At 38.6% G+C, this 24,840-nt stretch overlaps 1 protein-coding gene across 5 annotated transcripts; it reads left to right on the top strand.

The window, feature by feature from the left end:
- Positions 1-23: 23 nt before the first annotated feature.
- Positions 24-22,756, top strand: serpine1 (serpin peptidase inhibitor, clade E (nexin, plasminogen activator inhibitor type 1), member 1). 5 transcript variants are annotated; one of them, XM_088346854.1, is made up of 11 exons: positions 24-429; positions 2,899-3,037; positions 3,180-3,296; positions 11,232-11,480; positions 13,885-14,123; positions 16,751-16,975; positions 18,102-18,296; positions 18,385-18,583; positions 19,376-19,476; positions 20,736-20,822; positions 22,428-22,756. In XM_088346854.1, exons 5-11 carry the CDS (start codon positions 13,886-13,888, stop codon positions 22,550-22,552), a joined length of 1,170 nt encoding a protein of 389 aa, XP_088202980.1. In that variant the 5' UTR covers positions 24-429; positions 2,899-3,037; positions 3,180-3,296; positions 11,232-11,480; position 13,885; the 3' UTR covers positions 22,553-22,756. The 5 variants fall into 5 exon arrangements, with proteins under 5 accessions (XP_088202980.1, XP_088202979.1, XP_088202981.1 ...); XM_088346853.1 differs by lacking the exon at positions 2,899-3,037; XM_088346855.1 differs by lacking the exon at positions 2,899-3,037 and having other exon boundaries at positions 24-425.
- The last annotated feature ends 2,084 nt before the right edge of the window (positions 22,757-24,840 follow it).

Genomic DNA, 24,840 nt, shown 5'->3' on the forward strand with positions numbered 1-24,840 from the left:
CCACGCCATGTGCTGTTTACCGGTCTTTTGCTCAAACGTCCTACATTATGGAGAACTGTTTTTTGTTTTATTTCTTATCAAGTAAAGCTATCAACATTATTGCACACAGAAATTTTACTCATGACATATAACAAGGGGTTGGCATGCATGCATTATTACCGTAGTCAACAAACACCACGCTAAAAAGCTGCAACATAAACACGCCTGGCTTAATATTTTGAAGCAATGAAAGAGTCAAATAAGAATAAATCAAAACAAACATTGTAAATAATTCGTAGGAAATCAGCCTATGGCGCATGCGCACTAGGCATCGGTAAGACGTCTCCACAAGGTAGGACGTTTCGGCAGAACACCGGATTTCTCATCAATTTTCTGTCACTACAATCGTGTTTTATGGCAAGTTACTAATACAGGGTGGTCCGAAAGTAGGTATGTGCTATAAACATTTTATTTGAGTTACTTTTACACGTTTCAATTAAATGTTACATAGAGTAAATTCACGTTTTTCTTGTTAATTTTAAAGTTGTGTTCGTAACCTCTGAGCATTCGTAAGGGTGCTTGAAATCCTTGAAAATGCTTGTGTGGTAATGAAGTATTTTCAAGGATTTCAAAATGCTTCAATCTTGTGTAAGTGTTTAAAAATGCTTGAAATTGTTGGCATGTTTCTCAACGAGTCTGCTTAAAATGACTGACACTGCTCTCAAGTGGCTTCGCTCTGCTAATGTATTTCTTCTTCCCTTCTGATTTACAGCAGCTGGCATTAGTTCTTATGACATTGTCCTATGAAGCGTCACCTCCCCCTACGGGTCATGTCCTAGAGGACAGGTGCATGCTACACCTAAAACGTGCACTATTAAATGTATATTAATGATTTCCCAATTTCTCCAATACTATTAAAAATTAAATCTGGTTTGAATCATGTATTTTGCAGAGCCCCAAATATATCTGCTATTTACATCTGTCATTTTCAATCTTAAATGTGTATTCATCAAGACATATGATTTTTAGATCTTCAGTAAATCATAAATATATTCATTTTTGAGACAAATCTCTCCCAATATAGGTGTTGGGTAAACATGACAGTAATATGTAGCTTACATTTTTAGTTGCAGGTTCTTACATTACAATTTACCACTGGGAAACGCTACCTTCATTTTTTTGCATGGCCCATAATAAATGTGCATAACTGATTCGTAATCCTTGCACTAACACAAATTTCATAGTGCCTTGTTTAGGCATAGCATGCACCTGTCCTCTTGGGCATGACCCGTTGTGGGATGACGCTTTATGAGACAATGCCATACATACTAATACCAACTGCTGTTAATCACGAGGTAAAAAGAAATACAATGGAAAAGCCAAGCCATCAGAAAGCAGTGTCAGACTCATTTTAAAACAGACTTGTTGAGAAACATGGCAATAATTTCAAGATTTCACAAGTACTTCACCCCAAATTCAAGCAATTTGTATTAAATCTAAGCATTTTCAATGATTTCAAGCACCATTACATTTCCTGCATTTCCAAGCAAAAAGTATCGGATCGGTATCATTCAATAAGCTTTAGAATATAAGTGTGTTTTAAGCCTAGATTTAAACAGTTCCAGTGAGGTTTCAGATCAAATCTCAGAGGTCAGAGTTCTCTTTAGCTTAACATCACAGCCCCCGTGACAGTTTCCCTTCTTTTTAAGATCCCGTGGCCCTTTTAATTTCTTTCGGATTATCAAAGGTGGCATAGTTTGTTCTTAAAAAGTCGTAATTTAGACACAGCCCCAAATGTATAAGTTCCTGGCGACTGTAGGCATTATTGGCTAAGCATGTGTCCAGAAGAGAATGCAAAACAGACAAGAAAACAGTGATAAATCGAAAAGTAGCTGAAGAGCCGTTTGCCGCTTCACTCATCTGTGCCGCCATCTTGGCAAGTCTGAGTCTGATTCATACATTCTCTTAAAAATGTTTCATTTAATTTAATTATGTAAGAATCAAATTCCCATCCTTGTTACCCCATTCAATTGTCACCATCAGAATTGTTGTTTATTTTTTAAAAAGCATCTCATTCGTCACTCAACTCAACTGTGTCGAACGAACGCTTCAAACTACCGAATCATGTTAACATTTGCTTTACACACATTTGTTGGTTCACGAACCAATGTTGTTGACTCACCACACCTGTTCATGTCACATGCTTAAAAAAACTGAATCATTTGGAACCAACTGCTTAAGATTGATTTAGTGTTTCACAGGGCTTTGATTTTTCTATTTTTATCTTTTTGTCCTTACTCATCCTGTGTTTTTCACCTACACACATGGGCACTTTTTGACCTCCAGCTAACATCACTTGCCAACCTGACCGACCCACAATATCAATCACCATCTGTTGACCCCGACAAAAAAATGACCTAAAAGACGGCTCATAAGATAGTAGACTCTTAAAATAAGGAGGGAAGATGTTGAATTTTGAACGTGCAAGGAGTACAGGAGAGGATTGTACAAAAAACTTAACCACTCTGATGGGATGATTGGAAACATTTATTATTCATTTACTACAATGTCAGAATTAGAATTCAATTTGAATTCATCCTAATTATATAGGATTCCTACAGTTGAGTTAAATTATTTTCTTGCTTCATATAGTTTTATCCCCTTGTGACCCACTCAACCATTCACCTAAAAAGAGAAGCTGCTGCATTGTCATGTTTATTTTTATGCGTTCTTTTTGGTGTTTCTTGTTTTCCAATGGTGTCCTCTTGCTATGTTAAACTCTCCTCCCCCATCAACCTTGTCACTCAATTGTTTGTAGTAAAATAGGGTAGCTGTTGCAGTTCTGGTCAGATGTGAACCAGGCTAATAAAAGACAAAAGAAACTAAATATGAATACAATTATGACTACATTTTGTGCAGGCTTGGGGAGTAACGGAATACATGGAACGGCAAAAATGATGTCGGCAAGCTGTTTGGATTTATTTTCATTTTGTTTCTGTCGCATTTTATGTTAGTTTTGCCGGAGATCAAAGCCAGGAGAGAAAGCTTACCACGTGTTGTGAGTCATAATTTTGTTCATATTTAGTTTCTTTTGTCTTTTATTAGCATATTTGGTATTGGAGTAATCCAAAAGTAATTGAAAGTAATCAAGTTAAAGTAACCCTACCCATCCCTGACTGTATTTACTATTCCCGTGTAAGTGTTTCAGAAATCACTTAAGTGAGCACAGGGCAGGAGTCATGAGCGGTAAGAAGGAATGGAAAGGATGAAGTGTTGCTGAGTCAGCAAGGCGGCGGCCAACTTCAACACAAGACAAGGCAAGCACGTTTTTCTTATACAATCGGCCTGTCATAGCTTGTATGTATGTATTGGATGGGTGCCATGGCAATAGACGCCACCAGTAGCAACAGAAAAAAGTTTTGAATGAAATATTATATAACCAAATATAAAATATACAGCGTTAGGAGGGTTACTTTAGAAATGTAACTACTGTTACTAGTTACCTGTTAAAATATTCAATCAGCACTGTCATTTTACTGTAACTTGATTACTTTCAATTATTTTTCAATTACTCCAGTACCGAATATGCTTATATATGACAAAATAGACTTAATATAGATAAAATGACTACATTTTGCTTACGATAAATGAACAATGTAACCTTGTAATCGGGGTGGCAGTAGCTCAGGAGGTAGAGCGCTCGTCTTGGGATCAAAGGATCCCAGTTCGAATCCCGGCTTGTCCGTGTTACATGTCGAAGCGCTATATAAATGCAGATCATTTCATTTCAATAAAAAAAGAAATGAAGTGTCATGTCCAGCATGGTCGCCGTGGCGACCAGCTGGCCCCGCCCCCTGGGCACCGGCTGTAGCAGATCGACTAATTTGCGGGTGTGCTTCTTAAGGGGGGTTTTGGGTATTGCCGGTTGCTGGTTCATTGCGTTTTCCTTTCTGGATTAATTTGTTCTGTTTGACGTGAGGAAACCTGTGTTTGCCCGTTCTGAGTAAAAGCCTGTTTTGTGAGTAGATAGATAGATAGATAGATAGATAGATACTTTATTCATCCCCGAAGGGAAATTCACTTTTCCAGCAGCATCCCTAAGCTGAGAACAATCGAAAATAACTGAGAACAATCGAAAATAACACAGGAGCTGCTGGAGTGGCTGCCATTCGTGACGGCGCCGGAGAAACGATTCAATTTGAATCATGTACAAACAAACAAACAATTGAATCATGTACAAGAAACGATTCAATCTGAATCATGTACAAACAAACAAACAATTGAATCATGTACAACAAACAAACAAAATATTTATGGTTCAATAAGTGGAGTGTTAATAAAATGGGGGGAAAATAATTTCTGATACTGATATAACCAGGTAAAACTAATTTTAAGTTACCTGTCCAAATGAATGTTGTGCCATCTCACCTTTCCCACTCTCTCTGCTCGCTCCTGAAACTTTATCAAATAGTCCAAAATTTTATTCCTAGTCTGAGTTCCTGTTTGCCTTTAAGCCTGTTTTTGTTTTGTTTTGTCCCTGAGTGTTGGATGACTTTTATTTCCTTAATAAAAGTAACTGGTCGTTACGCGATTGAGTTCATCCTTCCTGCCTCCGATCTGGTCCGGTCCCTTGACATGAAGGATACAAAAAAAGTGCTCTAATTTTTGACCATGTAGTATAGTGAATTAAGCAAAATAAAACTTGATTTTTTACATGGCAGATATGTTCTGTCTTACTTTACATTAAGAGGACATTAAGAACACAATATTGTTTTAAACACACCAAATGTTCCCTTTCTAAATTTCCAACAAACTCTGGATTGTCTTGCGTCTGAATACAAATTTTACCTGTTTAAAGTGAAGATGCCAAACCTCTTAAGATTATTTAAGTTTACTCTGTTAAGCAAAATATTCTCACTACATAACAATGCTGTGATCGTATAGTGGATTTTGAATAACAATTAACTGCAAAATACAAAAAGAACACACTCAGATTTACTCAATGTCCCCGAATGCATACAACTGCACTTTCCAATATGCACACAGGTTAGTAGCTTCACGAATCTGCAGGCTCGCTCCAATTCAACAAAATGAGTGCTACGTTGAAAAAGAAATATGATACAGACCAAAACAAGTGCTTTTACCTGCAACACAGTGTGGAAAAACATGCAGTAGTGGCTAATCTGTACAAGCTGCGCAACAGATACGGACGTTATCACTGTCAGAATGTAGACCCAAACGCGTAACTTTTCACACCAAGCTTTATTGAGGAATCGGGGAGGTCAGGCGCGGGGAAACAAACGACAGCAATCTGGTGCTCGCTGTACAGGACAAGCGGGAAGCCATCGAGATCGGAGCGTGGTCGGAGGACGGAAACGAGTCGAGCAGCCGGGACGGGAGATCGAAGCGTGGTCAGAGGAAGGAATCAAGTCGGGAAGCCAGGATGGGAGATCGGAGTGTAGTCGGAAGACGGAAACAAGTCGGGCAGCCGGGATGAGAGATCGGAACGTGGTTGGAGGACGGAAACGAGTCGGAGCGTGGTCAGAGGAAGGAATCAAGTCGGGAAGCCGGGACGCGAGATCTGAGCGTGGTCAGAGGACGGAAACAAGTCGGGCAGCCGGGACGGGAGATCGGAGTGGGGTTGGAGGACTGAATCAAATCAGGTAACCGGAGAAGATCGGGAAGCCAGGGACAGACGAGCAGGATACAGGACAGGAAGGGACAGATGGGAGCCAGACTCAAAAAGTGCTAGCCCTGCATGTGTGGAGGTTTGCTGACGTAATGACCAGGAGTAAATGAGAGTGTTGAGTTTAAATAGGAGGGGAACCAATCAGGCAAAGGCTGGGGCCAAACAAGCGGCCACAGGTGAAGGCAATGGGCAAATCATGACAACCACGATGCACACATAAATTGTATACAAACCTCATCTCTGTCTGTGTCGTGTCAGAGATTGAAATCACGACACATACAATTTGTCCTTTGGCGCATAATGTATAGGTAAATACAAGTTGTGATCTTGCAGATTAATCCTTATTTAACTAAATGTCCCTGTCGTTTGATTACGTCATTTTTTTCTGTAACTGTAACAGAATACAATTACATTTGTTTTCTATCCTAATTACGTAACTCTTTTACATGTATTCCGTTACTCCCCAAGCCTGAAAATGCAGTATAATCACACCTCCAAAATTATTACATTATTTTTCTGTAGAACAATGTCATTTTAGCTTGCGTATAAAGACATTGTCAAATGTACTTATGAGTTCTTACGCCACGAGTAACCATTTACAAAAACAAGGACAAAAAAGGGAAAAAAAAACAGTTGTGGTAATAATAGCCAGCAGATGTGTCGCCTCTTTGTTCGCCACTATTGTCCAAATATGTCAAACTTTCCCTTTCCATTTATGGTGTGGGTGCCGATAAGTCTAGTTAGTTTGATAAGAAATGAGCCCATTGGGACTTTTTAGGGGTTGCCAGATATCTGACCCCCTGCTCAGAATGGAATTACTTGTCTCACTTCCCATTTGTTCCAGATGTGGTGCGAGTGAGTATGGTGATAAGGAATGCTGGTATTCCCTTGAATATTTTATTTGAATGTGTCATCTTCCAGAAATAACTATTTGGTAACACATTTTGTCTGGAAGAGAGCTGTAAAACTCACAAAACGACATATGACGAGAATTCAGTTAAGATTGTACCTCAGGGGAAAAAAGTGGGAATGGCATGTGTGATAAAAATGTGAAAACGACATGCCGATTCAGGGATTAGTGCACTGTTACAAATGCTTTAATACTTCCATTTATCTCACCGCTCACTTTTTTGTATTTAAGAAATGTTCATATTAATTTTAATTTGTTGTGGTGCTCCTTCTTGTAAGGTTAACTCTCCATAATAAGACTTCTCTTACGACCTCTCATTAAATTAGTGTAGTCTTGTCAGTCTTCATAAATAGAAAATATAGACAGTACTTAAGAGTATTTAAAGAAATATCTATCTTTGTCTGTTATTGCACAATTCTCAAACTGTCAATATAGTGGTTAGCGGTTAACAATGCAGGTCAACAAAATCTTCTTTTACGTTAAAACTGTGTATGAGTTTTTTTATTGACAGTGTTTTTTGTGTGACTGAAAAATCGTGATTAGTTACTTCATTTGAAAAGTAATTCGGTTACTCGCAGATTACTGACACCAAAAAGTAGTGCGTTACTCTGAAAGCAACATAATGAAAAAAATAGAAGAAAATATGTACGGTATTTTCCGCACTATAAGGCGCATCTAAAAGCCTTTATTTTTTTCAAAAGCTGACCATGCGCCTTATAATACAGTGCGCCTTATATATGGATCAATATTAAGTTGCAAAGTCTTGCAACTAAGGCAAGCAGCCGTCGACCTGATTTTCCCCCGAAGGCGAAGTCGTCCGCGGTGTATGCTGGGATTTATATACTGGCGTTTCATTTCCTGACCAATGTGTCAATCATCATTTGAATCAGTCACTATTGGCTAAAGTTATTCGGAGGTAAAGGGGGCGGATCCTTTATATCATTTACAGGTTTGCATAGGCTAAAGGGGCGAAACAAAGCCTGCAATTGGTCAGAAAAGATGAATGTGAATCACACGTTGGGTTGCACTACGGCATAGAGAAAACATTTTTTACTATTCTGTATTTGTAAATATTTTACTCTCCTGGATTTACAACACTCACGGTTGTACGAAGACCATGGTTACGTATTATTATTGAACGTGATGGCTGCAAGAGAACTTAGGTGAGCTATGCGGTTTTATATTTTCCCTGTATCTTGTTTTAGAACGATCTTGATGTTTCTGTGATGAGTCTATTTTTAAACTAAATTCAATTCAAAGTGTTTATTGTCATATGCACAGTAAAGAACCCTGTTTCCCTGCACAATAAAATTCTTACTTTGCTGTCCACACAGTTGCCAGCAAAAAATAAAATGGAAACTAAAAAATATTTGGCATTTCTTGAATCCCAAGACTTTAACCTTCCGAATGATATTTGGAACGATGCATTTGAGTGATAGGGGACATCGTACAGACACTGTTTCCGTACATGTCTGAGACACGTATTTGCTTCTTTGCAAGCTTTCGGAATGTTAAGGGGGTAATAAGTTTGACTGAACTATCTGACTGTTTTGTTGCCGTTCCCATTGTAGCGCCTTATAATCCGGTGCGCCTTATGTATGGAAAATATAGGACCAAAAACTATTTTTTGGGGGTGCGCCCTATAACCCGGTGCGCCTTATAGTGCGGAAAATACGGTACATCATCCTGTGAAAGCAAAGAACAGTTTTTATATTTCTTGTCTTGTGCAATCCTAAAGCTTGCAAACGAACACTTAGCCGAAACACTCCATATCCATTTTGTCTCTGGGCTTCAGACCACTTGAAAATCCCCTCCTTCAATTCTGGGTACTGTCAATGACTGTTTACAAATAAGAAGACGACAATCCAGCACGTTTACTGCAAATTCTGCAATACGTTTGCACCATTGATTTCCGGTTGGTTTGTTGTTCCTGTATAAGCCACGCCACCCTTCCCAACGCCCTGCCAACCATTTGCTACTGGTGACGCACAATCAAATATCTGCGTATAAGTTGACTCCCTGATATGAGTATTTTATTTTAAAGTTAAAACATATTGTGAGTATATACGGAAGGGGGGCATGCCTACGCTTCAAGTAAGGTTGTTGCCTGATGGAGGGTTGTATGTAAATATGTGAGTGAGAAGTTTATTCTGTTTTGAATATTGGACACTTGCATAGGACGCCAATACCTTATTTACATTGTCGACACTATCAACCAATCATGTTGCTGTTCTTTGACTTTCACACCCGTAGGTCTGATCTGCTTTTGGTAACCATGACGATTTAATAAAAAGAGAGGGTTCAGGAGAGGGCCTTAGAACAGGGTTCAAATTTCTTATCTGAAGTCTTCTCTTCCTGTACTTCTTGCAAGTTCAAAATCTATTGATTTATTCTTTCCTTATTTTGAGTATCCACCAAAGTTTAAACATAACAGTGCAGGAGTGTTGAGCAGGTAGAGGACATTGCATGATCTGCATTTCACGAGTAGCGGTGAAATGCAGCAACGCACCATGTCGTATTGACAGTACAGTTACCTGTTATCATTTAGTTATAATTACAGAGAAAAGTAATTGTGGTCCTTTGTGATGATTCAGTCCCAAACTGCATATGAAGCACTGTGATAAAATAATAATATTTTTCTGATATTCTGACACTCAAGTGTGTCAATTTATTTTTTATTTCATTGAGCATAATTTTCCATGATTAAATTACATTAGACAATGAATGAACAGGAGCTCATGACATATTTCTCTAAAATTATGGCTCCATCCTACCTAATATGAGAGAACACCTTCTCGTTGAGTCAACGTAACGTGCTGAAATGTAAAACATTGAACACATTGCGATTCCAAAGCATCAACAAAAATGGAGCCTTCAGTAGAGGGCAATGAGGGTGTGCTAAAAAGAACAATTTCTAGCCCCTGGCATTTGAAATAGCAGGTCAGTGAGAGAAAACATAATTTACTTCCGTTGTCTATATAACATTTAACACTTTGGTGTTACACCCAAAGAGTCTCTCTCTTCCGCCATGCTAGTGGGTCATGCTGCACAATGCTCGGACTGGCTTTAGAGCTGCGAGGCCTTCTCTACCCTCTACTGGCTGGTTAACGGTAGATCATTTTGACTGTTTCTGGAGGTAATATATAGATTTGGCGTCAGTCTACTCCCTTTGGGCAATTGTTTTTGTATCAGTGCTAGGCCGTCAGGGCCTGCAAGGCTTTCTCCGTTGGACGAAAAATGTCTGAATCATGTGATGTTAATTACATTTTGTCCATGAATACTAAATAATTCCAAATTGTCCGTCAGCTTCCTTTCACTCACTTCAGCACTAGCAGATTATGGATTTATTTATTACTGATTAATTGATTTATTTTAAAATTAATTCTTAATCATTTTTATTTTGAGAACTTTTTTTATGTGTAGGGAATTTAAAAAAAGTACAGTGGAATGTTTTTATCAAAACTTTTTTGTGGATCACTCGATTTTGCCCAACCTCCCCTAGAACCAGTGTGCGGCAGCTGTTTTGCAAAATAAAAATGGGTTTGCTGCTAAATGTTGTTGCACTACTTTTTATTGCACTATTATTACAACTTAGGCCTGTTCACCATCCCACTCCAGGCTGGTTTCCATAGTTACCAGTAGCGGGAGAAGCCTCCTTATCTGACTCAGATACAACACATTCATCCTCTGTTTGCCGTTTTTTTTTTTTTTTTTTTCAGTGTAAAACCTCATTCCGTTCTTCAGAGATTAACCCGGACCTCTACATTGACGGCCAGCGGCATTTGGCAATACTGATACTAGATCCTAAATCACTGGGGAAAAACGTAATTGTTCCAAGACTTTGAGTATTTTTCCTATTTATCCTGACGTTCATCCATCCATCCATAAATTATCTGCAACAATTATCCTCAGGAGGGTTGCAGGGGTGCCGGAGCCCATCCCAGCTGTCTTCGGGCAGTGAGCAGGAGACACCCTGAACTGGTTGCCAGCTAATGGCATGGCACACAGAGATATACAACTCACTCGCTCATTCACACCTAGGGACAATTTGGTATGCATATTTATGGAATGTGGGAGAATACCAGAGTGCCTAGAGGAAACTCACACAAACTAGGAGTACATGCAAACTCAGGAAGGCTGGTAGCTGGATTTGAACCTCTAACTTCAGAACTGTGCCGCGGACACGCTAACCACTCAGGTGCTGTGCCACCTTCCTGACATTCTTATTATCTTTTATTTCCCTTTTAAGTCTTTATTCGATGTTTACCCTGGAGTGCCGTGTCTAATCTCATTGCAAACAATGTTCACTACCTTGTTATCAATGACAATAAAGACATATTATTTCAATTCTAACCGGTTAAGCTTTTGAGTGGCCAGTAATTATTAAAACAAAGTTGTTTTAACCACTGCAAGCGATGCTTGCATATTTTTCACTATCTGATGTGAATTTTCCTTTTCCTACTATGTGAGCATAAAGCTATTTTTGGAGATGTTTTTTTTTTTCATTCTTACAACAGAGGCCTCCGAGCACTTTCCTCTCTGGGGACAGTGACTCTCAAGCATACCATAGGGATGTGTGTGGGGGTGTGCTTGTGTGTGGTTTTAGTGGCTAGAAGAAAAGAGCAAAGTGACTTTTTTCCACTCGTGAAACAGGAACGTATGAGGTGAAGAGACCAGGGCGGATGTGTCAAGTCTACTAAAAGGAAACCTTCCCAGACAGCGCCAAGTGACATCATCACAAAATAAGCTCTGTGTGCAAACCAAGGAGGAGGGGGGAGGAGACCAGTCTTCAGACCCCACGGCGACGGCGTATAAACTATAAAAGCCAAGAAACTCGCAGTCATTTGCATTCAGCAGTTGCTACAGTCAACCGAAAACCTCCAAGTAGACGCCACTGACAAGGTAAGAAGACATTTATGGAATGCCTGCACAATATTTTCAATCAAGTGTGTTTCTTTTGCAATTTTTTTAAGGTTGAGATGTAGAATTAGTAAAAAGTGTTTATTTTTATAAAAGGTTCTATATGTTACATTTAAACGTTGCACTGTAAGGATGAATGAAAGTCTGTTTTGATATTGTAACGAGAAGGAACACTTCTCGTTTCGTAGGAATAATGGATCATTTGGAGATAATTCACTTTTTTTCTGTGAAAATTTCCCAACAAAATAACTTATAAAATATCTTGGGCAAAATAACACGTTTATAATACTCTTTGTGTTACTAATTTTCTTTTAATTCAAATGTTTGCCTATTTGCTATTCACAATTGATCATGCGTGGTTGTGTGTGATATTTGAGTGTTTGGGTGGGAAATACTGGGAATTTTGGAAGCAATCCAATCCAGGTAATAACCAGATGGTATCAATCGATACCAATACTTTTTGTTTTTCGAAATGCTCAGTTAAGAATTGATCCACTTCCCCTTGAGTTTTTTTTTTGTATTTGTGATAAACACAGCACAACATTTTAGCCACTATTTAAATAACTACAATTCAAACTTTAATTGAATAAATATAAATAGTTTCTATTACAACTGTTTCAGAGCAAAATTAACAGAGTCAAAACAAAAAAAAGGCAATGTAACGAAAATTACAAATACTGTAAACCAGTGTCAGCACGACAGCTAAAATACATGTCCATTTCACAAAAATTTGAAAATCAAATCAGCAGTGCAAATAAAGTGTAAACACAATCGGATCCATTTTGAAAGTTCTAATGAATGTATAATCTTCCAATTCATCAACAACATTTTTAGAGGGATATTTAAAATGAGAAGACAGTATCGATGCCAGGACAAAAGTATCGATCTGATCCAAGTACTTTCTTCGTGTGACTTGATTGATAATACTCAATGTAGGAAACTAAATAGATAAATGAATGTAGTTTAATAGGGATGAATGGATGTTTAATACTGTATTTTCTTTCCGACCCTTACTTAATACAAGTTTATTTCTCACTAGTATAAAGTTGTTGTATCCTACAATACTTTTGCTATATAAATTAACACCCTTCTCCCTAAAACGTTAAAAAAGTAAACTCGAGAATATGGTCTAACTAAAAAGAGGGAAAAGTCAATGCATTTGTGAATTGGACTGCAATGTTTGTGCTTACGCAATCAGTCCGTCATTACACAAATAAAACACGAAGGAAAGGTCACCACATCAGTCTGTTTGCTGTCTGGGACGGAAAACGTACTTGAACAAATATGAACATGTTTTGGAGAGGCTAATTTACTGGAATGTCTTCTTCATTCCGATTTCATGGTGTGATTACAATTGTTTAGGAAATACTCAGACAGATTTCCCAGGTACATGGAAAAATGTCATATTGTGAGACAGATTTTTTAGGAAGCAGTGCACTGTTTTCGGAATGAACTGTAAATTCTGGAAGACAGGGCGAGGGCACCTGATTAAAAGCTGCATACTCAAGTTTAAGAATGAAACTCAATTTTGTCTTTGTACAAGCCTCACCGGATTATAAGCCACAGCCTTAAATAACCATTAAAATGAGCTAATTCACATCTAGTTCTTACATTTCAGACTTGGCGCACACTTGGCACCAAATGCATGGGGAATTTGCCCTCTACGCTATTGGCATCAGAAATTGCCATTCGGCTGCGTCGTTTTTCAGCTCTGCTTCAAGTTATTTAGGTTACATGTTTTCCGATCATGTGACCATTCAAGATTGCGATCACATATTTACTACTGCGCCGAAAGAAAACCTGAATTTGTGTTGTTGTCATTGATGGTTCCTGCGGTAATGGACTAAATTGCATTCACTTATTATCGATCCTCGAGAATTAAAGGAAATTTCAGCATCTTGACACTGACAATGATACGGAAAGAGAAGTGTAGATATTTGTTAGAGAACTTCTACTGCTGTTCAATTAAGATGTCCAAAGTGAGGACTTGATTTTTGATTAAAAAGGTTGACATATTGTGAGTATGTTGTAAATATTTAACAAAGTACTGTCCCTTTCTCTATTATACGAATAATGTTGGTAAAATTTGGACTGATTTCTCTCAAAGGGCGTCATAAATGTTTCCAGCTGCACCATGGTGTTTTGTATTTACAGCACATGCGTTGTGGAAAAGACCAGCTTGCCGTTTTTCTTGGTGCCGCCATGAAAAAAAAGAAGAAGCCGTATTTGAAGCCACAGTGTTTAAAAGATAGCAAAAATGTAGCGGTTTGCAGTCCGGAATTTATAGTAGTTAAAACATGTTGGTGTGATAGAAAAATCAAAGTAAATTCATTTGTAAAACAGAATTTTATCTAAAACTTAAAGTGACATTTTATTTTCTCAACAGGATGTTTTTCAGATACCTTTGTGTTGTCCTGCTGGTGGCAGTAAGCAGAGGGGCCTTTGGCTCTCTGCAGGACAAACAGAGTGACTTGGGTTTGAAGGTCTTCGGCCACTTATCCTCGTCGGACCAGAACGTGCTTTTCTCCCCGTATGGCGTTTCCTCCGTTCTAGCCATGGCACAGCTCGGCGCAGCGGGGATCACTCACAAGGCCATGACGTCTGCAATGGGATTTTCTCTGCAAGGTAACACCTACAACATTCATTCATTCATTCATGTTTGTGTGTCGGGCCTGTGGTCCTAACGTTGCAAACTCTACAACTAACTCGAATACAACTTGCCAAATTGAATGTAGCTGAAAAGAATCCGCGAATGGCTGCATTCCGTTTTTATCTACTATTCACACACTGTGCCAACTGCACTGATATTGTTTTTTTTTTTTTAAAGTAATTATTTTTATTAGTGTTATATTCTTGTGCCCCGAATTTTGATACTTAACTCTTCTAGATCATTAAAAATGTAATAACTGAAGGCGTCTTTACTACCTAATGCACCATGCCTTTTGCAAGTCCGCAGCAAAGTGTTATTCTGAAGTCTCTGATGAGGGTTTAATCGAGCTTGTGCCACAATGCCGACAGAAGCACAAGAGGAAAATGAACATCGCGTCAAACAATAACCTGCAGTTTTTATATATGTCCACTGGATGTAGCTGTCATGGTTTAAAATTGCGATTGTATTAAAGTAAAGAAAGAATGACACTCCTAGTCGGGTATTGACGTTGGGTAGCCCTTTCATCGAAGGCGCGTCCCACTTAGATCTGCTTCCAAGATCGGGTCAAAGAGGAATCACACACATCCGATAACTGCAGGCTCATTTATTAAAAACACAGCCGTAAAACAACACATCTGATAGGCTTAAACATGATATTATGAATACATGAAACAAAATTAATTGGCTTAGACACAATCACATTATTAAATGGAGCGATATAATGCTGGTCGCTAGATAACATGCAAGCACAATAAAACTAAAACTTTTTTAACATAAAAGAACAATGAGTTACTGTAAAGTCAAGGGAGTATTTCAGAAGAGGCAAGCTTGTGACCAGACTTCCCGGCACTAATGTGAAGGACATCTTGATTGATAGTTGGCCCCAAGGTGATACAATTGTAAGAATAAAAACAACCTAGATATATTTTTTTTCAAGGTACTTCTGAGGATACAATCATACAAAGGCACATTCAAAACTATAATCAAACTTTAATTTTTCTTACAGTCGCCAAAGCGAGGGACTACATTCAAAGAAAACCGCATACTAAATTATTTGCTGACCATCATTCATCAACCAGATAACATTTGAGGATACACCCATGCCGATACTATTTTACTTAAAATAGAAGTCACATATGTGCTGTTTGAGGCAATACGATTGCACTCAAATGTGGTGCGTCGATGTCGCTCAACCGCAACATTTGCTACTAAACTACGCTTTTCATTCCCAGTGATTGGAAATTATTGGTTAGCACAAAAAGCACAAAAGTAAAACATAGCACCTAGGTCTCATTGCAGAAGTTTAAAGAAGCTTAAGCTCATTTCTGTAATAGATGTGAAAAGTAACAGCTAAAATCCCCAATTCAAATAAATATTTTTGTATAAAAATAAAAAGCAGAAAAAGACATTGAATTATTGTTTGTCTTCTCTTTTTGTCACTTTCCAGTTTGCATGAGTTTAGTTGAACAGACTAGTGGGAATTAAGTCAACTGTTGTTTTCGTCTTAGTAGACTAAATTTAATCTTAGTAAACAAAAAAATAATATTGATTCATTAATTGCTTTATAATTGAATATTACATCCCTGAATCATAATGGTTATTTGCTAAGAGTTTTTTGTTATTCTACTACTAGTCTGGCCCCCGTAACAATGTTTTTTTTCTCCCATGTGGCCCCTGAGCTAAAATGAGTTGGACTCTCTGTTTAGTGACACGCCACTAACTGTATCTTCACATATTCAACAAAAAATTGAGATACCTTTTTCTTTTTATGTCATACCAACATGCCTTTCCCCGTGGGTATAAGGCTATCACAGTTTTGAATAAGTGAGTTATAGTAGTTGTTGGTGGAAAACTTAATCTTGCCTATGGCACCAAGGATTTATCGCCTATTTTTTGTTTCAGTGAAATAATATTGCACAAAACTGTGAAAATAAATACTTTTTGACTTGTTTGAGGATTTTGCTGCTGCTGAATGTTTTTGCACTTCTCTTTTTTCATAAACATTGCACTGTTATTATAACTTAGGCCAGTCTCTCAGCACTACGTTGTAAATATTTTTGCCTATCTTACTTTCTCTTTAAAGTCTTCATAACATGTTTAAGCTTCATAACATGTCTGATTTTGTTGCGTACAATGTTTTCACAACGTTGACATAAATTTCAATAAAACAATTCAATTTAATACTGCAGCGGCACGGCGGCTGAGTGACTAGCGCGTTCGCGGCACAGTTTTGAGGTTATGGGATCAAACCTACCTGTGTGGAGTTTGCATGTCCTCCTCGTGCTTGCGTGGGTTTCATCCGGGCACTCCGGTTTCCTCCCACATTCCAAAAACATGCATGTCAGGTTTATTGGCCGGTCTAAATTGTCCCTAGGTGTGAATGAGCGAGTGAGTTGTCTGTCTCTGTGTGGCCTGCGACTGACTGGCGACCAGTTCAGGGTGTTCCCTGCCCACTGCCTGAGGACAGCTGGGATGGGCTCCAGCACCCCTGTGACCCTACTGAGGATAAGCAGTGCAGATGATGGATGGATATTACTTGAATAGAATAACTGTGCATCAAATCTTCATAATGGCAATTAAACTTTGCCCATTTCTCCCTCAGAGCGAGGAATGTCGCGACAGCAGCGTCTTATACAGCGCGATCTGCACGCTGAGGAGGGCTTGGAGATGGCCAGCGGAGTCATGGTGGAGAGAAAGATGAGTCTGGAGAAAGGATACAGGCGGGCCTTGTCCAAGGCCTTCAGGAGTCACCCGCATCAAGTGGACTTCACTAGGCCCAACCAGGCGGTGGACATTATCAACGCCTGGGTCTCAGATCACACTGCAGGTACTGGAAAATAACAAGTTTGAATGTTCCAGTCATACTTTTTTTGATTACCATTGATTCTGGACTCCAAGTTACTACTAATTTTCCACATTTTAAACATTGTGGCTTACAGTACAATGCTACTTATTCTCTCTTTTGCGAGGCGGATTTTTTTTGGCGGCAATTTCGGCAGTGGCGGGCCTTTCCCGTGGATCTCGGCATGGCGCATCCTGGCCGGGTCACCTTGGAAGCTGGCTCTGAACTGGTGCGGACCAGGAGAATCCGACTGTTTAGTTAAAACAAAGCATAGCAACGTAATTTCTGCTCAGTGCTTTGAATGTCAATATGAAGAAGTTTAATGTAGCGCAGGTAAACAGTGGAAATTACTGTGACTCCATTCAGTAGAAAAAATTCAATGTTATCTTATTAGTGACACTCATGAATGGATAAACAAGATTTTAACTGTCCCTATGGAGTAAGAACGCAACCTTGGCAGAATCAGCGCGGAAATGTCTAGAATAGGAAATTAACACATTTAAGACTCGTTCGCAGACCGTCACTTCCAATCAACTAGCGCAGCAGTGAATATTAAATACATTGGCATTGACATATATACGTGAGGGTGCAGCAAAAACATTCTCAAAACAAAACTCGATGTAGTGTACTGATTAATATTCAGAAGCCCAATTTGACTTTTTTATGTAGTAGTCGTAACAATACTTGGGCTTTTCGCGATCACTTTATCATGTATGCAAGGGAGGGGAGACATCCGACTGATCATGTGACTGTACATTAAAATAATCTAATCCGGGTTTTGAATTTTAGTCAGTACAGCGCATTGAGTTTTGTTTTAAGAATGTTTTTGTCACATTAGTGCGTATATATTAATCCCAATTTAATTACTATTGATTCCTGCGCTTCTTTCTTGAGAGTTATGAATGAAGGACTTATTTTTATGGCTGTTTAAATCTGTGGCTTAAAATCCGGTGCTGCTTGTATAAAAAGCAAGTTTTTTTCCTTATATTTACTTATAATCAGGTACGCTCTGTAGTCCAGAATTTATGGTACGTTTCTTGTTTCTATTCCTCCGAAAAAATCATATCTCCGAAATATAGTAACGGTTGCACTGGCTTGTTTCATGTGGCAGGCACTATTCCCGAGTTCCTAGCCGCAGGATCCTTAAGCGAAGAGACCCGCCTGGTGCTCCTCAACGCCCTCCACTTCCAAGGACTCTGGAAGGTTCCGTTCGACCCCAAAATGACGCACGAGAGAATGTTCCACTGCGCCAATGGCAGCACCATACCCGTTCACATGTTGACCCTCACCAACCGCTTCAACTACGGTAGACCGCTGGAAAAACATCTAGTCCAGAACAGTGAGCTAGTGTTTGTATTTCTTGATTGACTAATCTCCTGCTGCTGTGTCCACAGGGGAATTTGTGACAGCTAGCGGCATTGATTATGATGTGCTGGAGGTCCCTTATGAGGGCGACTCATTGAGCATGCTGCTGGTTTCTCCCTTCGAGGCCGACGTGCTGCCCAGCGCTCTCAGCGATGACTTGAACAGTCAACGAATCCGGCAGTGGAGAGCCGAGCTAAGAAGTGTTCGGAGGCAGTTAATCATGCCCAGGTTAGGAATTCTTAATTCGGCAATGTGGTAATCAGATAAGTAGGATGTTTGCAAATTTCTGTAAGGCACGTGTTTCAAACTCATTTTAGCTCGGTGGCCACATTGTTGAAAGGAAATTCTCATAGCGGCCGGACGAGTAAATTAAATGCAGTGTCGGATCTAAGTTATAATTTTGGGATGTGGGAGGAAATCTGAGTGCCAGGAGGAAACCCACACGGGGAGAACATGCAAACTCCGCTCTTGAAGGCTGGTAGCTGGATTTGAACCCATGACCTCAGCTGCCATGCCGCCTGGAATGTAATATTTGATTACAAAATAAAAAAATATATATTTTATTTTTCCTCTTTTTTTTTTCCTTTATTAAGATTTAATCTCTTGTAGTGTTTATCAACTATGCATGGGAAAAAGGCAAAACAACAATTGAACTGATTTCCACTACAGTTTATTTAACTCATGCCGGCTGGAAAGTGAGAAAAAGATAATAAACACTAATTTAAATGATTTATTTTTTGATTTAAAAGTGTCTGCTTTTTATTTTTTAATGAAAATGAATACCTGAATATGAAACCTTCACTGTTAGATTTCATATATGTTATATAAAGGAGCTAAAGCTTCTTGAAATAAGGTTTATTGTTCTATATTCTTTATCAATTATCCATTATCGGTCAAATCATATGTGCTGTAAAATGAATAATAAAGGACAAACTTGTATCTTACCATTTCATATACTGTACTTTATTCAACTTCTTAGTCAAGGTTCACTTAATCTATGTTTTTTTCTCCTCCATTTAGATTTACTCTCAACTCTGAGGTGAACTTGAAGGCTGCACTTACTAGCATGGGCATGGGGAATATGTTCAATCTGGCCACAGCTGATTTCAGCCGCATAACAAGTGAGTGAAAAAACACATCTAATGAAAATGCTTGTAAAAAAGATAATAGACCATGACCCCTTAAAGATGTTTGACTATTTTATAACTAAACATGCACTGCGATTGACGGCATTGACGCTCAGATATCTTATTGAACTGGGTGCGAGTACTTAAAAAGTCATTTTCCATTCTCTCTCCTAGTTCTGACAATAAAGGCATATTCTATTCTATTCTATTCTGTTCAAGATTGGTGGGCTTCTAACACCAATCCCATTTCTGATATTAAACATAGCATTGATCTTGTTTTTGTTAAAGATAGGCTGCATTGTTTGAGTTGCCCTTAAAAAGTTCAAAGTTAAATATTTTCTCTATTAGGTATGCGTTAACAATGCCTAAGTGAGGTTAAAGAGCCTGTATGCTTTGTTTTCTACCGCGCCTATCTACTTTTAGCATAGCTAATCGGGGCAGAACACATTAGGTAGGAGGAACAGGCGGCCAAGGTGCTGGAGAGTTGCGTCACGCTTGTCTTTGTGTTTTTTTTATCTTTCTATTTTTTATTGTAATGTGAAAATGGTGAAAGTAAGAGGAGGCCTTCTTCAAGTACTGGTGAAACACCCACCCAAACCCCAAAAAAGACTTTCTTCAAGCGCATCTAACAAATGCACATACTTGAATGTGCATCATGAGCAAGTTAAGAGAGGATTCATGAGGACACAAGCCAGGAGATGGCGGCACCGAGAAAAAAAATGCTATATTCTGTACAGCTCCTTTAAATAACATCGCATTAGGCTTAATTTGGACAAATAATGCATCTTACACCTCAGAGAAGTTGAAAGATAAATAATTTCTTGATTGGGTATGTGTTAACAATGCCCAAATGCTGTTTTAGTCCCGTTGAGGGATACTTAATTGTTTCTCTCATTTATTTGTTTTAAAATCCCTAACCAAAAATGATGGTAATAAATCCTTGGAGTGTATATTGCTTTAAAAAAGACAAAACATTTGTTCTGATGGACTTTTTAACTTTTGTAGTACCACCAATTTACGGGGTTCAAATTATCTTCTTCTACAAGACACAGCTTTTTATAGCAAGTAAAACTTGAGGCCTGAATATCCACTTCGGCCATAATTCATAATGATGAAGCATAAACACAATAATCCGGTTCCATCCAAAACTGTCACTCAATCCCATTTTTTTCAAAGCGAATTCCGATTAAAGGGGGCATCCGAACCCTCGGTTTGTGACTACAGTGTATTTACTGTCTGCTTCTTTCTTTTAGCTGAAGAAAAGCTTTGCGTGTCCAAGGTCCTGCAGACAATTAAACTTGAGGTCAACGAGCAAGGGACGAGAGGAGCGGCGGCAACAGGTAAAAAAATGGCCACAAACTCATCAGTGTGTTTGTGGGGAAACTAGTTTGATTTTCCGAAATCCCGGACTACAGGCCGCTACTTTTGAGCTACATACAAAACAATGCTGTTTCTGATATTGTGCCAGTATGGACTGGACTCAAGGCATGGATTGGTTCAAGCGTTCCTGAGAGCCCGAGAAAGAATTAAGTTGATGATTTTTTTCACTCTGGTCATCCTGGAAGGGGGATTACCACGTGTGAGGCCCCTTTTCAAAGTTTCTCTTTTTCCTCATGCTGAGGTTTTGAGTTGTTCCTTGCCCGCATGTTGCTTTAAGATCAGGTAATTGTGTCATTGTAATCCTGTGCAGTCCTTTGAGACATTTTTGGGATTAAGGGCTATATAAATAAATGTGACTTGACTTGACTAGAGAGAGACAAAGAGAGAGAGTAAGAGAGAGAAAGATAAAGAGAGAGAGTGAGAGAGACAAAGAAAAAGAGAGACAAAGAAAGAGAATAAGAGAAAGAGAAGTAGAGAGAAAGAGAGAGAGCGAAATAGAGAGAGAGAGACTTAGAAATAGATAAAGAAAAAAACATATATATGTATATATATATATATATATATATATATATATATATATAAATAGAGAGAGATAGAGAGAGAGAGAGAGAGAGAGAGAGAGAGAGAACAAAACAGACAGTGAGAGAAATAAAAAGAGAGAAATAAAAAGAGAGAGAAAGAGAGAGAAATAAAAAGATAAAGAAAGAGAGAGAAATAAAAAGATAAAGAAATAGAGAGAGGCAGAAATAGATAAAAAAATAAGTAGAGATAAATAGAAAGAGAGGAATCTAGAGAGAAAGAGAACAAAACTGAAAGACAAAAGAGATTGAAAGAAAGAGAGAAAGACAACATGAGAGAAATAGAGAGAGAGAGAGAAATATAGATAGAGAGAGGGACGGAGAAGAAATGGATAAAGAAATAGTGAGAAATACAGAGAGAGAGAAACAGATGAAGAAATCGAGAGATAGAAAGAAATACGTAAAGAGAAAGAAACAAATGGAGAGAGGTGTAAAAAGAGAGAGGGAAAGAGAGATAATTAAATACATACGAAAATAGAGCAAGAGAGAAATAGAGAGAGAGAGATAGAAAGAGAGAGAGAGAAAGTAAGGGAGGGAGAGAGGGAGAAAGAGTAAGAGAGAACAAACAGGGAAGGAAAAGAGGGAAACAAAGGAAAGAAAGACTGATGTCGGTGTGTGTGTGAATGGGAAAGTGTGGAATACATTGAAAAGCCTTTTGGGAGGTCTTCAGGCACCAACAAAGTGCAATATAAAACGGAGTCCTTTTACCATTCAAATCATTAAAGGGGGAATATTGTGGGAAACGGCAAGAACCCTGTATGAACTTTTCAGTGGAATGTGAGTCTCGTGTGAGTGACCAGAGGAAACTTGTGTAACGCGAAGTTGGAATGATCATTTTCGACCAAAAACACAGGTTTTCTTCTTTTAATCATACCGTAAAAACGGAAAAATAGGCTGTGGTACAAACCCTGGTCATCGCAGTAATAAGTTCTTGATTTCTTTTTATACCACGTGAAAATCGTTGACAGCCTTTGTGATTCTCTTCAGCTGCCGTGATGTTTTCCCGAATGGCGGTGGAGGAGCACACGTTGGACCGGCCCTTTCTCTTCCTGATCCAGCACAAACCAACAGGGGCCATTTTGTTTATGGGCCAATTCAATCATCCGGCTTAAGAAGCTATCCTGACAGGCTTTCGCTGTGCCCCACTACTGCTGGACAACAGAAAAAACAACTTTTTTAAACCCGGGACTTTTCGGACATGAATGACACTGATGCACTTCTCTTTTCTACTCCTTTTTATTCATTGTTTTGTTCCCATGCTGTGATTGTTTTATTTATTATCTATTTATTAAAAGCTATAGCCTTCATAAGAAAAAGGGGTTGGATATATGTGTTAAAGAGGTAAACGTGTCCACTTTGGTTGATAATTCAAGGGACATATTTATCCAGGTTGAAGGATTTTATACATTTGACTATAAAGGATTTTATACGATTGAATACAAGTTAGATTTATTGAGTGCAATGAAGATTTTCACCGAGTAGGCTATAGTTCAATGACAGGTCACGCCGTTCCAAATGCAGAATATTTTGACTAGGGAATTTTGAGAACAGGACTCTGACGGAGGCGATGTTTTGAGAACAAGGCCCTGATGACGTAGAAACGCTCGGTGTTGTCTTTGAGTTTTCCAGACATCGCGACGCCCTGGTTGGGCTTCATTGGCACGCCCATGGGAGGAGCCGGCACACCATCTTGCGGAGAGGCGTGGGCCGAGAGGCAAAGGCTGGAAGATTTCAGAAAAGGCTTGCCAGAGACTCAGACGACACTAATTCGACTAATTCGGCTATTTTCGATTGAGTACACTTAGTTAAATTAATAATGAAATTAAATCTGCCCCCGTGTGAAAATGTCCGTTTTTCTTGTTCATTTTCCATCAAGAAACAAGCGCGCATTGTTGGGTGAATGTTGGTTGTGTTTGGTTAATGGAGTCAGATAACTAATTCAAACAATTTGGTAAAGGGTACATTTTAATATTTAAAACCTAACAATGTCCTGCATGTTTTTGGTGGTTTATCTGCTCCAATACATGTCATTCCAATCATTAACAAGATATTGCGCAGCTTAGCAACAAGATGATAATTTGAGTGTTTAAAAACGATAACGATGAAACTAATGTGTTTGAAAACATATATGACGAAACAAAACATCGAAAGTGTTTTGCAAAAGTATTGTCCCCCCCTACTAGAACCTTTTGCCATTTATAAGGCGAAAAACTCAAAATAATTTCTAAGAATCAACAGCATGAGAGGCACAATTTTCAAACAAAACCAAACTAATTAAATATATTGTGCTGACATATAAGTAGATGTTGCAAAATGATCGACCCCCTTTGAATTCTTCTTTTATTGCGACCACAGCCGGAAGTCTTTTGGGATATGTCTCTATAAGTTTTGCACATCTTGAAATAGAAATAGAAATATTGGCCCATTCTTCCTTACGAGGCAGCTCCATAGGGTTTGATCATGATCGATTATGCACAGCATTTTTCTGATATTTCCACAAATGCTCTATGGCAGGGGTTGGGTAACCTTTTTGACCCAAAATGTTTAGATTTTTTTTTTATTGTTTGAGAGAGAGACTCACCATATATTTTAAGACAAAATTCAGCAAAACTGCCAAACCCCTGTTTTCAGACAACAGCTAATTCTTTGGTGCATTTTTTTCATTATGTGACATTTGATGATGTGATAGCCTTTATGAATTCCTAATAATGCCAGAGCCTGTGTCCCATTTCATCATAAACAAACCCAGTAAAAATGTTTCCCTCTTGCAGAAATTTAAAGGGGCAGTGTGTAATAGTTAGTGCCTCCTAGTGGGACAAAAAAACTTTCATTTAGTAAAAAAACTACAACATTGATTTGAATTCATACATGAACTATCATAGGCATGTTAATTGAAAAGAAAAATCAAAGGTCAAGAAACTTGTATTTGTTTTTTACAGTGGTATCCCCACTTGAGTCGGCGCCATGATTGTTTGGCGTCCTGCCGCCACGCTCTGCCGTGTGTCACTGTGTATCATTTACATAGTGAAATCGCTACATAAGCCGAAGCCATGTTTGTCTGCCGTCTTGGTTTAACAGTGCCATTTTGTGGTCATATTACACACTGGGGTTTTAAGAATCTTTTTGTCCTAAATTCTGTTTTTAAAACAAGGTGCTAGCAAAGTTCTTTTGCAAAAATGTCACAAAATTCTGCAAACAAAGGATACAGACATTTAGAGCGAAGTGAAAGCTTGAGCTATGTTTGGATTGCTCCGCCCATCTCTACTTCTCACCCAGTCAAATTGTTCTGAGTGCTTTGCGGGTGTTTATGGGTATGGATGTTTACAGTTTATTCTGTGGGTTTTCATTATGAATTGTCAACAGTGAATATATATTGTTTAAGGAGCTTCCATTATAAGAA

The sequence above is a fragment of the Urocampus carinirostris genome, chromosome 11 (assembly GCF_059441175.1).
Source record: "Urocampus carinirostris isolate Australia breed hairy pipefish chromosome 11, RoL_Ucar_1.0, whole genome shotgun sequence".
Taxonomy (NCBI): domain Eukaryota; kingdom Metazoa; phylum Chordata; class Actinopteri; order Syngnathiformes; family Syngnathidae; genus Urocampus; species Urocampus carinirostris.